The sequence below is a fragment of the Apiospora kogelbergensis genome (assembly GCF_038363985.1).
Source record: "Apiospora kogelbergensis strain CBS 113332 chromosome Unknown utg000003l_segment0_segment0, whole genome shotgun sequence".
Lineage (NCBI taxonomy): Eukaryota > Fungi > Ascomycota > Sordariomycetes > Amphisphaeriales > Apiosporaceae > Apiospora > Apiospora kogelbergensis.
Genome location: NW_027117420.1, coordinates 4,849,671 through 4,866,186, shown reverse-complemented (window position 1 = coordinate 4,866,186; position 16,516 = coordinate 4,849,671). Strand labels below are relative to the sequence as shown.

General features: G+C 55.3%; 4 protein-coding genes across 4 annotated transcripts; 2 read left to right on the top strand and 2 right to left on the bottom strand.

Moving 5' to 3' along the window:
* Nucleotides 1-806: 806 nt before the first annotated feature.
* Nucleotides 807-2,661, bottom strand: PG998_006338 (uncharacterized protein; the record flags this gene model as incomplete). The annotated part of the gene is made up of 2 exons (XM_066873156.1): nt 807-1,488; nt 1,547-2,661. 2 exons carry the CDS (start codon nt 2,659-2,661, stop codon nt 807-809), a joined length of 1,797 nt encoding a protein of 598 aa, XP_066733253.1.
* Nucleotides 2,662-6,412: 3,751 nt separating this feature from the next.
* PG998_006337 (uncharacterized protein) lies at nt 6,413-8,123 on the top strand (the record flags this gene model as incomplete). Its single annotated transcript, XM_066873155.1, has 4 exons — nt 6,413-6,539; nt 6,646-6,816; nt 6,894-7,009; nt 7,047-8,123. The coding sequence occupies 4 exons, from the start codon at nt 6,413-6,415 to the stop codon at nt 8,121-8,123; spliced, it is 1,491 nt and encodes a 496-aa protein (XP_066733252.1).
* A 611-nt stretch (nt 8,124-8,734) lies between these two features.
* PG998_006336 (uncharacterized protein) lies at nt 8,735-10,534 on the bottom strand (the record flags this gene model as incomplete). The annotated part of the gene is made up of 5 exons (XM_066873154.1): nt 8,735-9,709; nt 9,783-9,850; nt 9,935-10,153; nt 10,213-10,351; nt 10,433-10,534. 5 exons carry the CDS (start codon nt 10,532-10,534, stop codon nt 8,735-8,737), a joined length of 1,503 nt encoding a protein of 500 aa, XP_066733251.1.
* Nucleotides 10,535-15,224: 4,690 nt separating this feature from the next.
* On the top strand, nt 15,225-16,135 carry PG998_006335 (uncharacterized protein; the record flags this gene model as incomplete). The annotated part of the gene is made up of 2 exons (XM_066873153.1): nt 15,225-15,501; nt 15,561-16,135. 2 exons carry the CDS (start codon nt 15,225-15,227, stop codon nt 16,133-16,135), a joined length of 852 nt encoding a protein of 283 aa, XP_066733250.1.
* Between the last annotated feature and the right edge of the window lie 381 nt (nt 16,136-16,516).

The following is a 16,516-nucleotide window of genomic DNA, read 5'->3' as shown; positions in this document are numbered from 1 at the left end:
GACTCGGGACTCACAGGTGACCTTTATTACAATAGTAGGATCGGTGGGCTTGTTGGGAGGATGTGGACTTATATATCTTTCCGTCGAGGTATCTCCGATACCTATACTGTCAGGTTTGAATTCTGTTTGCAGCGTACCCGAACCTGCGTGAACTGTCCGTGATGGCTTCGTAACTTTCTCCGATGAGTACTGAAGGTCCTACTGAGACCAAGGAATCCCGTGTCAGAAGAATGACATCCCCAGGGTCTTAAGTCAATATGGGTGAAGGGGTTTCGGAGAAACCACGAATTAAAGTTGGTGAAGTTCACGGTACGTTCCGGAATCTATCTTGGTTTTTCATGATGATGATTGAACATAGTCAAGTGGTAGATTTTGGATTGAAATACATGCTGTGGCCTGGGTGTGATGCAAGATGCTCTTGGTAGGTAAGGGACAAAGATAGGGGATGCGCGGGTTGTACACCCGCCACCAGGTGAGTATCAATCAACAAACCTGCCAAGTTCTCTCAGCAATCAGTTGCAACTTTGAATGTAATATTTCCTTATGAAGCCAATTCAATTGATTCAATTCCCTCATCAGCGCATTGGCGCGCAGACCATAGACATAACTTGGAGGGCGCAGTCTTGATGTCGAGAAGTACATAAGGTGCATGGGGATAAGATATCCCGATCTGCCCCAATTGGCAGCACTTAGGTAGGCCAATCAAGTATATTGCGAATCGCCTTGTTTGTTATTATATTATGGTCTCATCACTAGTTGATATCTACAGAGCGTTGCCACGTCGCTCAATAGCGTGAGATGCAAGATTACGAAACGACGTAATACAACATAGCCGTGAAGACGAGCAAGGCCAAAGAAGAGCCGACGCCCGAGACGTGCATGGCCTCGTTGGTAGGCGTAGGTCCGGCCGGGCTGCGAGCAGTTGGGCTCGTCCCGTTCCCACCCGTACCCGTACCCGTACCCGCCTGACCATCCACCACGGCGATGCGGCCCTCGAGCTTGAAGTCGACAGGGCTCTTGGCCTTGATATAGTCAACGAGGACCTCGTCCATGGTATCAAGGATAACCAGGCCGCCCTCCTTGACGGGCTCGAGGATATTATCGCCGCCCGTAGCGACGAAGTCGATAGTGACCACCGTGTACTCGGCGGCGAGGTCGACGGGCTTGCCGGCCACGGCGAGGCGCACGAGCCGCTTCCCGACGGGATTCTGCGGGTTGTACTCGACCTTCACGCCGCGGCTGACCTGGACGAAGCCGCCGAGGGCCTTGCCGTTGAACTGGTTGACGCGCGACGCGGCGCCCTCGAAGATCTTCCACAGCTGCGCGCCCGTGAACCGCAGCTCGACGACGGCGTTGCCGAAGGGGAAGCTAGTCAGCACCTCGCCGCGCGTGACGGGGCCCGCGTCGATGGTGGCGCGGATGCCGCCCGCGTTGGTGAAGGCGAGGGCGGCGTCGGAGCCGCCGTCCACGCGGTACTGGAGCATGGCGCTGGAAATGAACATGTCAGCCAACGTTTCCCATCATGATTCGACGGGTAAGAACCTACTCGCAGACGAAGTCGCCCAGATAGCACTCCTCCTTCTGGCACTTGGTCTGGTCCAGCTCGACGTTCGTGCTGCCGACCTCCTCGGCGGCAAAGGCGTCGAAGGGCTTGCGCCACTCGTCGACCTGCCTCTGCAGCCCCGCGTCCTGCTTGGTGGCGTTGGTGAGGTGGACGGGGGCGCCGTGGTAGGCGAGGACCCGGCCCTGGGGGTCGTAGGCGACGTCGATGTAGCCGAGGTACTCGCCCCAGCGGTAGGCGGTCACGATGAAGACCTCGTCGCCGTCCCGGTTCGTCTCGATGGTCGGGTACCGGCCCGCGGCGCCGTCCATGTCGCCGAGCAGCGTGTGCGAGTGCCCGCCCATGATCAGGTGCAGCCCCCGCGTGGCTTTGGCCAGCTTGACGTCCTCCTCGTAGCCGATGTGCGTGATGGCCGCGATGCGCTTGATGGTTGTCGTCGCGCGGATGTGGTCGATGGTCGCCTGCATGCTGGCGACGTGGTCGCCGAACGTCGTGCCCTTGCCCGGCTTGCTGATGTCGGGCACCGAGGCCGTGGTCAGGCCGATGACGGCCAGCGCGTGCTCCTCGAAGACGTGGTACGGCTTGATGGTGGCGTTGAGCACGGGGTGGTCCGAGACGATGTTGGCCGAGACGACGGGGAACGTCAGGTTCTTCAGAAAGGCGCCCAGCTCGTCGTCGCCGCCGTCGAACTCGTGGTTGCCCAGCGTCATGGCGTCGAAGCCGACGGCGTTGAGCGTCTCGGCGATCTTCTCGCCCTTGTAGAACGTGTAGAACAGCGTGCCCTGGAACTCGTCGCCGACGTTGAGCAGCAGGCTGTCCGGGTGGCCCGGCCGCGTCTGCTCGATGGCCGTCTTGACGCGGGCGTAGCCGCCGTAGCAGCCCCGCTCGGGCTTGGTGCAGTCGGTCCCCGCGGCGCTGAACTGGTCCAGGTGCGCGTGCACGTCATTGATGTGGTAGAAGGAGATGTTGTAGTTTCCCGCATCGTCTATGAAGCGCTTGGTGTGGTGGCGGCTGTACAGCGCGTCCTCGGCCGAAGCCAGACCGGCGGCCAATGCGGCAGCCGTCGCAAGCGTGCAGATGGTCAACGTCACACGACCCATGATGACGGATGTCGGTTGCGATAATTGCTAGGGGGGGCAGTCAAGCAAACAAGCAGCAGCACGAGAGAAGGACGACGGCTTCCTTTTCTTCTACGAGGTCAACGGGGAGGGGCCATCACGGGGACTTTAAACGACTACAGAGATCCTAACGACGATCTTCCTACAGAGAGATGGCTGGCTATCAGCTTCGTGGGCCAAGCCGCTGCAAGGCGGCGAACCTGGCCTTCATCTTATCAAGCCGGCCCAGGGCATGTCAGCTCTGCCGGCCGCATGCAGCTTCGCAAATCAAAAGCACCACGTGCGAAGCGTGCGAAGGCGAGCTGTCTTGGCCCTATTTCTTGGCTGCTTGGCGCTTCGAGACAACTGCTGCAATGGGCAAATGTCCGAGCCAGCTGTTCGGGATTGCCATGGAGATGGGACATGGCAGACGTTGGTAAAGCGACAGGTATCTGTCGTCCACATCGTGAGTGTAAAGGGTGTTTCCCTTTTTGTTTATCTGGAAAGCTGGGGATGGCAGATGGGGACGAATTCGGCGGTGTCATGAACCGCCGGTGTCCGTTGGTTGGCAACCCCCCTCCAAAGGACGGACTTCCCGACTTTTTGGAGTGTGCATCCAATCGGGGAAGAATAAGACCACAGCAAAAACAACAACAACAAAGACTGACTGTCTCGACTCATGCACGCATGACACAGCAATCTGCTGTCTCTGATATGATGCAATGCTGTCGGACTCCTCTGCAAAGACTGGAAACGCCTGGGCTGTGCTCTCGGACGCGCAGAGCCATTACGTATTCCCCGACACGGGCGCTGCAACGGAAGCTGCCAGCGGAGGAGAGAGAGAGTGATGCGATGGAGAGTTCGTGGTTGACATCATCAGAAGGACCCAGCGATTTGCTCCCACGACTCACCAAATAGGCAATGCGGAACTCTATAAATATACAGCTATAAGTCGACGTGAGTCGTCATCGCGGCAGATTGTGCGAGATGTGAAATAGGGGATGCTAAGCAGATAAGGGGGGCACGGGCATCCATCTTCCCTTTTCGTCCCGTCCGTCAGTTGATGCGTGATCGTCGATTGGTGCTGCGTTCTTGAGGCTGAAACAGTTTGGGGGCACAGAGAACGGCGGGCGAGCGAGACGCCTGGAGGTTCGTTCTAGTGTCAGGACACACACTCTCACCCAGCTCACGTCAGTGGTCGGTTACTGGACAGCAAGTGCTGTGTGCTGCACCTCTGCTGCACGTAATGAAGGGTGTGGCTGCAGCAGGACATCGTATGCAACATTAATTGATTGATTTAACGGCTCGAGTCAACTCGCCTCTGTGCCGCTGCGCCTCGCCACCTGCCAATCGTCATGTTAACCTTTTTGCTTAACCTTCCTCCCGCTCAACGACACCTTTCTCACGAACAATCAGTTTTTTTTTGTTTGGAAGTGCCGTCCTTGTCAGGTCGAATGAAGCAAGTGGCTTTTCTAGCGGGGCTGCGTCCCCTAAAGGGCCTGCATCCCCGAAAGTGGTCCCTGAAGTGCGACACGAGCAAAAACTCACTCACATCCCCATTTCCCCATGGAGCAAACCGCGTAACTGGTTCTCCGTATGTACGTGTAGAAAATAGCAGTGGGCTGAACACCAGAATACACGCACCGAGTAGCGGGCGAGATAGTAAAGCTTGGCATCCTGTACGAGATGCCTCTTTTCGGGCCGTATGCCCCAGACGGGCAGCTCCTCGTCTCTTCCGATGACGACGTCGACGCCCTCTGCATAGGCGTGATAGGCTATTCCTTCTCCAGCAGGTGGGCGTTAGAGGGGGTTGCCGATCGACGAGGGGTCATCAGAACAGCCGGGAACGCTTGTTCCCTGCAACAGGACGCATTCTTTTTATTTTCATTACTGAGCAAAGACAAAAAATTCATCAGGCGATGTGAATTTGTACCATCTAAATGCTTGTTCCTCGAGAAGTCAGGCTGGAGAAGGGTACATACGGCTTGCTGTCTACTGTATAACATACTTTCTGGGCCTCTGCATCGAACACAGAGTTGGACGAGGAAGAAGGAAAATAGAACAAGAGGGTCCTGAGCCTTTCCACTGGACCCCCCTGGCTGCACCCGCCTACCGCTCCCAGCACCACCGCCAAGCCGCGCGGCCGGCTACAATCCATGTCCAGGTCCAGCACACCTGGCTACTGGCTCTGCTAGACTGGATTGGGGCCAACGAATCGGCCAACAAATGTTCCTGGTTCGATGCCAACTAACAACGGCCACACCTGACACCAGAAAAGGAACTGGAGAAAGCGCGCGCCTTTGGAAACCGTCGACGCTGCGCCCTGCATCCCTCGTGACATTTGACATGGCATCGATATCAGGTCATGGACAGCATCACACGAGATTGCTTCGTGTTGTTGAGAATGAAAGAGAAAGTCAACAAAAGAGAACCCCGGAAACCAGTAACCTAGTTTATAGCTAGGTGGCTGGTACTGGCTCCGTCCAGATCCCACGATATACGGCATGAGCTGGGATATTGGCGTACACGTAGCATCTTCCAGCCTTCTTTACCGCCAGCCTCGAGAACAGCTGGCTGGCTGGCATCGGTCACGCCAGGCATTGGCATGCGACCTAGACCTGGACGACGGAGTATCATAGGAGGTAAATTAATCCCAAGAGAGCTTGCGCAAGCGACGGCCGACTATCGACGTCTTGTCGTCCAACGGCTCAGATTTAGCGCAATTTCCTCCAACGGTGGCTTTTCCCCGGGGCAGCACCAGAACGGCGCGACGGGGGGCAGAAGGGGGACACTATCCCAACTTCCCAACCAATCCGTCGCCTGAATGCCGCCTAAATTCTGCATGTACTTTTTACTGGCTTTACCTCCCCGTTTCGTTCAACCACCTGCATATTTTAGGTAATGGTCTGCATATCTAGGATGCATGTGTCCCTGCAGCGCGCATTGCATCTCCATTACTACCACAACTTAAAAAAGAACCAGGCCCTCCAGCAGTGCTCCAGGCCCTTCTAGCGATAAGCTTGCAACTGTGGACGTGCCCAATCAGATATTAGCGACTGGCCCTTTCTCTGCTCGGAGGACGTTTCAAGCCTTTCTTTCGCTACTCGATCTGGCGTCTCAGGGTTTCGAACTAAAAGTCAAGAGAAGGGAAGAAGAATATTAAGACCACGCCCTCCCGACACTGCGACTCTGTCCCCGTCTCTCGTCTCTCTCTCCGTCTCTCTCTCCAAACTCTCTCCAGTTCCGGTCACACGTCCTGGGCATGAAACTCGGGTCCTTCCCTACGCATTCCCACAATTCGAACTGTTAGCGAACTTCACGAATCACACGCTGTGGTTACCCTCGACGCACGCCCCCAGCAGTGCCAACCACCCCCCTAGCCACTTAACACGAGAGCGATCATCTCCACACACAGCGAACACCTTAATCTCGGCACATTGCCACTGCCTTGATCTACGTTTCTAGACCATCTCCCCTTACCCCTGGCTAGTCTGTCTGGCATTCCGGCTAGCATAGCCACGCTGCGATAACGGGTGATGGTGGAAAGTTGTCATCGACTGTATCAGATATACATATCAAAAGGGAGCTGCTGCTGCTGCTGCTGTTGACGTTGTTAAAGCTACTGTTGGATTTACACCGAACATTTTATTCCTGCAACTTATTATAGAAAGAGAGAGAGAAAGAAAGCGTTGGCAGATTTCGATTGATATCGTCACGCTTCATAGCACTCCCTCCCTTATTCAAAACCACCAATATGGGTATCACCAAGAAATTCGACCGGGCCTTCCAATGGGCGGGGGAGAAGATGGGCCAGGAGGCCAAGACGGCCATGACAGACGACTTCAAGAACCTGGAGACGGAGATGGCCTTACGGCATGACGGTACGACTCCTTCTTTACTACTCGGCTCGGGCTTCTGCTGCCGCGCGACAGACGGCGTAACATGGGACATAATTCGCTAACTGCTGCATTCTCTTTTGCGAAACAGGCATGGACCGCCTCCATAAATCCATGAACGTGTACTCGAAATCCATCTCCAAGCGGTGCGAGAGCGCCGAAGACAAAGAGAAGGGCTTGCCCGTGAGCTACATGGGCCGGACGATGATGGCCCATGGAGAGGACTTCGACCCCGATTCCGAATTCGGTAACTGCCTTATTGGTACGCATACACCCTATATCCCATGTACAATGCAGGGTGCACAAGACGTTAGCTAACCTTTTTCTGGCGTTTTGCAGTCATGGGACGCGCCAACGAACAGATTGCCGGTATCCAGGAGAACTACTCGGCACAGGCGACATCTTACTGGCTCGAGTCGCTAGAGCGCAACCTCGCCATGATGAAGGAATACCAAGTAAGTCACACCGAGTCGAGTACCTGGCCCATTGCAGCCGCCCCCTCTTCTTCCTATCAAGTCACTCAAGCTAACCGCCCCCTTTTCTCTCCAGGCCGCCCGCAAGAAGCTCGAGAACCGACGACTGGCGTACGACGCCAGCACGACCAAGGTGCAGAAGGCGAAGCGGGAGGACTTCCGGCTCGAGGACGAGCTGCGCGCAGCCAAGGCCAAGTACGAGGAGTCGTCCGAGGACGTGTTCCGGCGCATGCAGGACATCAAGGAGGTCGAGACGGAGACGGTCAACGACCTGACCAACTTCCTCGACGCCGAGCTCGAGTACCACGAGCGCTGCGCCGAGGAGCTGCGCCGCGCCCGCCAGGGCTGGCCCGCGGGCGCCGCGTCCGTCCCCACGATCCGCGGCGGCCGCGATGCCGAGTTCGGCTTGTCGCGACGGCCCAGCAGCGTCAGCCAGAGCCAGAGCCGCAGCCGCAGCAACACGGCCCAATCACAAGGCGACCGCGTCGAGCGCTGGGCCAGCCGCCAGGACGTCTACGAGGAAGAAGAGCCCCAGCCCGAACCCGTGCGCATGCCCATCCGCTCCAACCGCTCCGAGCGCGCCAACAGCTACCTGTCGACGACGTCGACGCCACGCGCCGAGACGCCCGTGTCGCCGCGCCCCGGCATCGCGCGCGCCTCGACGTACGGCAGCAACTACGAGCCGCCGAGCCACAACAGCGTGTCGCCGTCGCGCGGCTCGCCCACCAGCTACCGCAAGCCGCCCTCGCCGCCCACGCTCGCGCGCCCCGCGACGCTCCCCGCGCCGCAGAACATCGGGTCGCTGCGCGGCAACCTGCGGCCCGTCAGCCGCATCTCGACGACCAACAGCAACGGCGACGTGTTCGGGGACGACTACGACGGCAGCGCCCACAGCAGCAGCGTCGGCGGCGGCAGCCCCGAGTACGACCGCAGCGAGAGCCCCGCGACCAGCTACGGCAGCCTCAGCCGCACGACCAGCAACGTCGCCATGCCGGGCATGACGGGCGCCGCCAAGAAGGCGCCGCCGCCGCCGCCGCCCAGCCGCGCGAAGAAGCCCCCACCGCCTGTGCCGGCGAAGCGGGATTTGGCTTACTGAGGATGAACCACTCACCAACTGCCTGGAACTTCATTTCAAGTGCGTGTCGCTTATATGAGTTGGGGATATTTGTTTTATTGTTATTTTTAATACACGCAAGCGAGCTCTGTTTCTACGTCGTTATATACATGGGATGGTCAGTCAACCAGTCAATGAAGACAAGACGGTTGGCTTTGGATTCCTGGGAGAATGGAGGAAAGAAGGAAAACCTTGGTGTGAGGCTGGTGGATCTTTCGGGACGTGTGAGAAAGAAGCTTCTCTCACGCAACGCATGGCGCTTGGAGTTTTCTTTTGGCTCGTTGAATAGACCTGGGTACGACCGAACATCGGGAAACTATGGACTGGATCCTCTTCTCGCCAGCCGAGAGAAGATAATGTTATTTCTTGCTACACCTATCTGTTCGTCCTGTTCGTTATCCGCTGATGTGATGTTACTAGAGCGACGATTTGTCCATACAGCAAGCAGTGTGACCGCAGCCACCCGCCCAGCCCATGCCGTATGTCAGTGAGGTGGTGCACAATGCATCCATCAAGTCCAGGGGAGAATGGTATGAAATGTGTTGGTATTCGTGTTCTTTTGTTTATTGCTATTCTTACTTTGAATCGTTATATCACGTTTTGATCCTCCCTTGGCCTAACGATTCCGCGCGGCTCCGACCTGGCGGATGATTGAAGTTCCGGTACGTCGGCCTGCCCTCGTCCTTTCCTCGGCTATGAACCGCTCCCGCATTGTTCTCAAGTATGACATCCCTCGACTCATTGCTATGGTAGTGGAGGATATCGCCGTCCTTGAACTCGTCGTCCCCGCCGCCCGGACTCCTCCGGCTCGTCGGACTGATGGCCAGCTCAATGTCGTCGGCGGGCCCCAGCTCGTCGTCCAGATCCTCGTAGCGCTCCCTGCGCGCCCGGGAGCGCCGCGACAGCGCGCTCGAGCCGGCGCCGCTGGGCCCGGAGAAGGGCGCGCCCTTGCCCGAGGAGGAGGCGCCGCCGCCGGGCGTCTTGGCGCGTGTGGAGCCGAGCAGGCGCGGCGCGACGGACAGCAGCGCGGCGCGGATGGCGGGCAGGCACACGACGATGACGCTGACGCTGACCTCGATGTGGGTCCACATGATGGCGTCGACGTTGTCCCAGGTGGGGTTGGCCGAGGTCTCGAACTTGACGAGGTAGCGCAGGCGGACGGCGCTGGTGATAACCACCAAAATGCCGAGGCTGAACATGATGACGGTCTGCACGCGCTTGCGGAACGCCATGTTGAGGTGCACGATGACGGGCAGCGGCAGCACCAGCACGGCCAGGTCCTGGGCGATGCCGATGGCGGCCGCCGCGAACGACAGGGCGTTGACGTCGATGCACCGGTGCGGGCCGCCGAACTCGCCCGTCCACCCCAGCCAGTTGTAGTCGACGGGCACGCACTGGAAGATGGTCGCCGCGATGACGGCCACCGCGTACAGCACGATCCAGCCGATGACGGCCCACGCGACGGCCCGCACCCGCGGCACGTCGAAGACGCGCAGCAGGAACATGACGACGGCGATGCGGCACAGCGACAGGACGAGGATGTAGAGAAGCTCGTCGATGAACGTGATCTGGACGGGAGCAAGAGGGCAGTGGTTAGCATTATTGATACTACCTCGGGGTTCAGGAAGAAGAAATACTCACCCTTAGAACCGAAGTGACGGTCTCCGGGTCGACATCCCAGATGTCGCGACCCAACGCTACGATTCGAACTGCACCCGGAGAACGTTAGCCGAGGACACGGTCGAGTGGATGGGATGGGAGGAGTCGGAGTTGGTTAGGCAGAAAGATCGTACTGTAGTGTCCCAGGGCCAAGAACGGAGCCCATACAAGAACCATGACCACAACGACCCAGTCGTCTATCTCCATCGTGGAGGTCATGGAGTATCGCACGCAGATCCGGATGATGATGCAAATCAGCGTAACGACGTCAAGACCGGCGAAGACGTACTCGTCCACCATGGACCGCCGTCGCTGGGGCTTTTCGCATGCCTGTTCCTGGATCTGGGCGAACTCTGGGAGCGCGTGCGGGTTAGCTCGTGTATTCATTCCTGGACAGGACAGGATAACGTACTTAGCTGGTCCAAGATGCCGCATTTCTTGGTGGCGCATTCGGTGACGGCGGCCAGCAGGTCCGGGTCGGTGCAGATGCACGTCTCATTGGTAAAGGTGTGGCATGCCGACGCCGGTATGGCTTGCAGTAAGCAGCTCAACTAGCGAGACATGGTTTCAATGTCAGTCCCTTCTTCCTTTCTTACGGGGTTGGAGACTGATGGATAGATCGTTCGTCTTACCCCACAACTTGGGATCTCGGCCGTGTACTCGATCAGACTCGCTTGGCATAGTGAGAATAGCAGCGTCGCGAGTACTAGAAGATATCCCCATCCACCCCTCATGGCGCGAGCGACGTCTAGTCGTCGACTTCTCACGCTCGTCTTCTTCAGTGGTACCGCGCAGTTTCAGGTAATCGAGTTTTCGTCGTCGTCGTCGTCGTCGTCGTACGTCCAGGTCGACTTGGCACCATCAGCTCCGGGGTGAGTCGAGTCTGGCCAGCATTGGGGAAATCAAGAACGGGTTCTGGGCAGCCCAGGGTTTGGCCTTGTTGTTGTTTCCCTTGGAGGGCTCTTTGCTCGTTATTATATCGGGGACATGCAATGCCACCAGTGCGGGCACGGGACGGCTCTTAGCTCGGAGTGCCACTCCTTCCTTACAGTCCCATCCTGGCCAAACAACAGACGTACAGAACGGACGGACACCACTTGGCCGGCCTCCTCAAACTGAGAATTGGGTACTGACGAGAGCCATAGCACCCTACGACCCAATCTACTCGACGGCGCTATCGGCTACCCTGGGGCGATCCGTGCAGTTCTAGTCAGTCAAAGGGAGACTAGAGAGAACCTCCATCTCCCAGACGGGTTACAGGATTTGCGCAGTTGGGTTGATCACGACGCTCGTGCATATGATCGACCATTGGGCCACAGCCCAACCCCCGTGGTGAGTTAAGTGGGAGCAAGTGCCGCCTGCTGCCTCCCGTCCTTCGCGCTCACCTAACCAATAGTAACCAAGCTCCAAGCGTGATAGAGGGCGGCGCTGCCGGGACTAGCGTGCCTGAGGTCGTCAATGCGGGTTGGGAAGATCCCGGATGGCATATGCCGCTCCCACTGACTCGGGTGTTTTGCTCCCTGGGACGGCACAGCTAATGCTGGGTAGATGGGATGACATCGGATATCGTTCCTTTTTCACTGTCCGTCCTTTGGCCCTGGAGATTTCTCTCGGGAAATATAATATCTACATATGCAGATGCCAAAATTGGATGGTCTTGCTAGCGCAGCTGCATCATCCACCTACAGACGGCACGGATGAAAAGCAGTTTCGGAGCCGAGGGCAAAGTCATCTCCGACTTTCGTGCATGCCGCTTCATTCACTAGTCTCGTTTTGTTAGTGTCGTCTCAATTTCAGAACCTTCAAACCCAACAAGTTACCACGCTGCAAGCAAGGGAGGAGGATACTGTCAGGTAACATGGTGACATTGGTAGATGCGAATGCAACATAAACCCGATTCGATCTCGAGTATGTGTGATTGACTGCAACGCAATCTACTGGCCTATCAGGGAGTATCCCGCTTGGATCGGCGCTGGTGAGTCTGGACTTAGTTTTCAATAGTTCCTGCAGAGCTGAGGGTGCTTTCCATCCTACTCTCACCTCGCTCGCTCTCTTTGCACTCGTACGAGTCAGAGTCGGACCAAACAATGTGATTGCGTGCATGTGCATATAAGCCTCGAAGCATGGCAATGGTTCATCTCGAGGTACTGCTGTACGTCAATGACAGATACACTACTGCGGTTAACCCCGTACTATTTCCTTAGTGATTACTGGTCTTCGCTCACCTCCAGTCCACGCTTCTGGGCGTGACAGCGGCGTTTCGACCTGTCATCTAACTGACAGCGCCAAAGTGAGCTAGAACGGAACCATGGATTTACGAGTATGGTAGAGATGTCACGGATATAATGCTGGCAATAGCCAACAACCCCTCCATTCCTGCTCTTGGATCGTACGTTTCACAGACACTACAGTCAACTAGATACCAATAGTTGTTCAATCGGCGGATGTTTTGCTGCTAGCGATCCGGCACTGATCCGGCACCCATTCGTCGCATCATTGCCGCCGCTACTACCTGTCTGGCCAACGTCCATCGCATCATTGCCGGTCATCCCAAACCGGCTTTGCCAGATACTGTCGACGGATCTTTGTGTTGGATTTACGGATACTCTTACTACAAAGTACTACACCATCTATACGAGAAAGCTTGGTTAGCATGCGTGCCCACAGCAAAGCACGGGGCCTTTAGTCAAGAGCCTAGATCAGCACCAGTTTTCTGTCAAGCTGAGGTGACACCCTGGGCCCCGACAGGGGCACATCGTGGCAGCCAGGAAGAGCCAGGACGACATTCCCATGTACATGTAGCAAGGACATGCCGCATCCCCATCCCGTCCTTTGTATTAAGAGCAACTCGGCCCATACCCGCTCCTAAGTCGTCCGTCCACTTATCGGAGTTACCAGTTAGGGCGTTTCCATCTTAACCCAAACAGACTTAAGAAATAGTCCATAGCACTAAGTCTCTGTTAGCAACGAATGATGAAGGAGCATGGCTTTGGACTAAACACGCTACTCAAATCAGTGGGAACATGACTCGGTGGGCTTCCAGGATGGCGTGCAAGGCGGTCGTGAAACATTGATTCGAAATGCCCAAAAGCGCGTTGCAATCGGAATGGGTGTAGCCTTTTGGCGAGCACTTGCCGGGCAGGGTCCGACCTTGCAGTCGCCGTCTGCTCAGGGGCTATCGTAAGCGAGGGGTGGAATCAACCACCCCCATTCCCGGTCAGCCACTTCCGATAATATACACGCTACCGGCGATGTGCCGGAACGCAAGCCGAAGAAGAAATACGGCCATGGACGCAAGCGAATTTTTTGAGTTCATCTGGTTGATAGATTGGTCTTAAAAGAGTTTTCGGGCTATTGGGTTATAATGACTGACCAGTTGATTGTGTGCGTCGATTTTAGGAGTCACATTGATAAGGTTTCGTTTCTGTTCGGTTGACAGCTTGACATGGAACCGAAAAAGAACGAAGGAATGGACGCAAGCGCATCTGGGACATAATTTAGGCCATGCAAGCTCTAGCAGCATCCCAAACCATGCGATATGGCAGCCCTACCATTGCAGGAAATAGCACCTGACCATGCTGCCCTTCAGATGGCAGGCCACAAGAGTTTACCGTCCTAAAATGTATTGGGGTAGCTGGAAACGAGTAGCTCGGTGATCGAAGCTTGATGAGACAGGGAGGTGCTCAAGTTAAGTGTTGACGGCTCTGTCGTGCGGACTGAGTTTGATTGTAATATTACTCAGCTTACATCTTCCGTTATTTTTCAACACAGTACAACGTTCCATCGACCAAATTTCGGTGAACTACGATGTCTTCAGTTGCTTACTGGTGCCACTGCAGAGGTTCAGGTCTCAGACATTTCGGTGTCGAAAGAGTTCCAGAATCCTCGCTATTTCATATTCAGGATATATATATGGGTGCGTACTGTGGCAAGATTGAACTCCCCACTTCTAGATCAAACCAGTACTCAGTGCGAAACGTCTCTTCCGCCTTCAGAATCTTAACAGGTTGAACAAAGTCACCATATTCTTCCTATTAGCCTCTGAAACAATTCAAGATGTATACTTCCTTCTTCCTCGGAGTTCTCTCCTTGACGCTCTTGGCAATGCCTGGAGTTACGGTATGTGAACCTACCTTAACCCATTCCAGCTGCACAGTTCTCTTCGTTTACTCTCGCTCCTGATTTAACATGCGTCTGCTAGAACGCCGATTGCAAGTTTGAGGCCGATCAATGTTCGGGTGACAAGTACAGATGTGAACCACCAGTGGTTACCCCAATGCCGTATTACAACATTTATTGTTGTGTGAGTGTAGAGGAACAGGCCCCTACTCTCAGAAGTAAGACTAACACAAATAAAGGATCAACCCACATGTACCTAGGTGATGGGGGCTCTGATCAAGGATTGATAGAGATGAGTCGCTGGGCATTAGAGGTCTCCGAATATGGCATAGGTAGCGAAAAGGGGTTTTGCTCTATTGGGTTAACATCTTGACATCGAACCAAAAGAAAAGAATAAATGAAGAAAAGGGGTCGTGATGATTGGTTAGGGATAGGGAACTCACTCAATACTACCTTACATTCTACTGTTGGGATGTACGGGTTCAAGTTCTTTCTCGCAGAATTAATACATGATAGCAACAGAATCCCATCTACACTCTTCAAATCGTACACGATGAGCTGCCAATAGAAAGTAGAACAGATATTTCAGTCCCATGGCCGTCTCTTCAATTCTTATAGTAAGTTTCACGTTCTATGTTAACACAACTACTGTATATTACATAACATGTAAAATATTACTTGGTGCGGCACATGTCCCGGCGTAACCCAGTCATGGCACACGTCAGCAATGTATATGGTTAACACACCATGGCGACTACTTGCAGTTTCATTTGTCACCAAGCTGGTATTGCACCACCGAATAAATATTTGTCCACTGGCTGTCTTTTGTTTACCAGACTGACAGCCCATCCATGAACAGCACAAATACAAATACTGTTGTATTTACCTCCCTCAAGAGTAATATATGCATGCATGATCCGAAAAAATATGGCCTTGTCTGCATTCGAAGCTCAGCGAGCCGTTACCGAAACATCGCTTCCTCCTCAAACTACTCCCTTTTCAAACTCTATCTATAGCTGCCAACATCCATCCATCTGGTGTCCTGTATACCCTGCTTCAGGAGTAGCATGCTATGCCGGTGGATTATCCGACACGGCTGGGACTTGTCATGGGCTATTCTACATGGATGATTGTTACCCGACCGAGTACCGCCACATATTCAGCTCCGTCGGGACATGGGGTGAGTAAGTAAAAGCAATTGGTGACGGCAGAAGTCCCTACGTTTATTATCGGCAATCTCGCGAAGATACAAACAGAGAGAAAGAGAAAGATCTTCGTCACTAGTACCGAATATTGACGCCCCTGATGATCGCAGGCGACGACGTAACCCAAGCCTTCCCCGGCACGGCGTGTCCCAGCGCGTGGAGCACGGGGTGCACCACGACAATGACGATCCCTGCCGCGGCGGCCAACATGCCTGACCAGACCCACACGCAGACGTGGTGCTGCCCGTCCTCGTATGCGTGCTGGACCGGCGGGTGGGAGATCTCTTGGACGGGCGGCATCACGCCGACGCGCATCTGCACGAGCCAGGCGACGATGAGATCACCGTCGGGACGCGGCGATGCCTCCCCGCGAGGTTGTGGGTGCCGGCAAATCGGACCACATATCAATTGATCGAATTGACTTCGAGTGCGGCAGTCGCAGGCACAGATAACGGCGAGCCTGGTACTGATGGCGTGATTCCGTCTTCATCCTCAGCAACGCTGCCCAATATCGTCACGATCTTTCATCCTGTTTTCCCGCTCCAGAGGCAGGAGTCAGAAGACCCAGATGGCGGTCCGCAGAGGCTCAGACTAGGTGTTGGGATCGGAGTGCCGCTCGCGGTTCTACTTGTGCTTGGACCGGGAGCTTATTGCCTAATGCGTTGGTGGCAAATAAAGCGTCAAACCCAAGGCCCAGAGACTGTCGCAAGCGACAACAACAACGACACGGCGGAGTTGAATGGCGGGGAGATGGTGGCAGTAGCTACACATGGCTTCGACGGTAAGCCAGAGCTACCTGCCATCGCGCTCTCGGAACTTTCGGGACTAAGTATCCCACTGGAGTTGTTGGGCGACCATGGAGCTGTAGAGATAGGGGACCAGCCGCACACTGGGGAACTGCCCGGGGAAAACGAGGAGCATGCAAAGAAGACAAGAGACTTGACTGTTGACTTATCAACGCGTAGAACAGAAGCAAACGGGGGTACAGAGGGTATGGCCGAGCTACCATGATGAAATCACTGGAGGGGAAATTAACAATTGTCAAGTCACGGAACATTCCATACTGCATTATGAGCCTGACATCTTTTGTTAGTTGGGGTAAAGCAAGAGACAGTAAATGTCGAAATCAATGGTACCAGTTGGACAGAACCGACTCCCTGGTTCATATTACGCTTCTCGCTGTTGAATGTGGGCGACTTCTGTAGCTCTGGGACAGCGCGGACTGGTGTCATATCACCCTTCGGAAGGCCACAACAATCAGAACCGACCGCACATCAACAAGCCCCTTACCAAAGCGTCGCTGCAATCCGTCGTCACGACAAAGGATGCAGTCACCAGCCAGTACATGCAGGCCGGCCGGCCACCCGTAACCATGGAACCAATGGCGCAAAT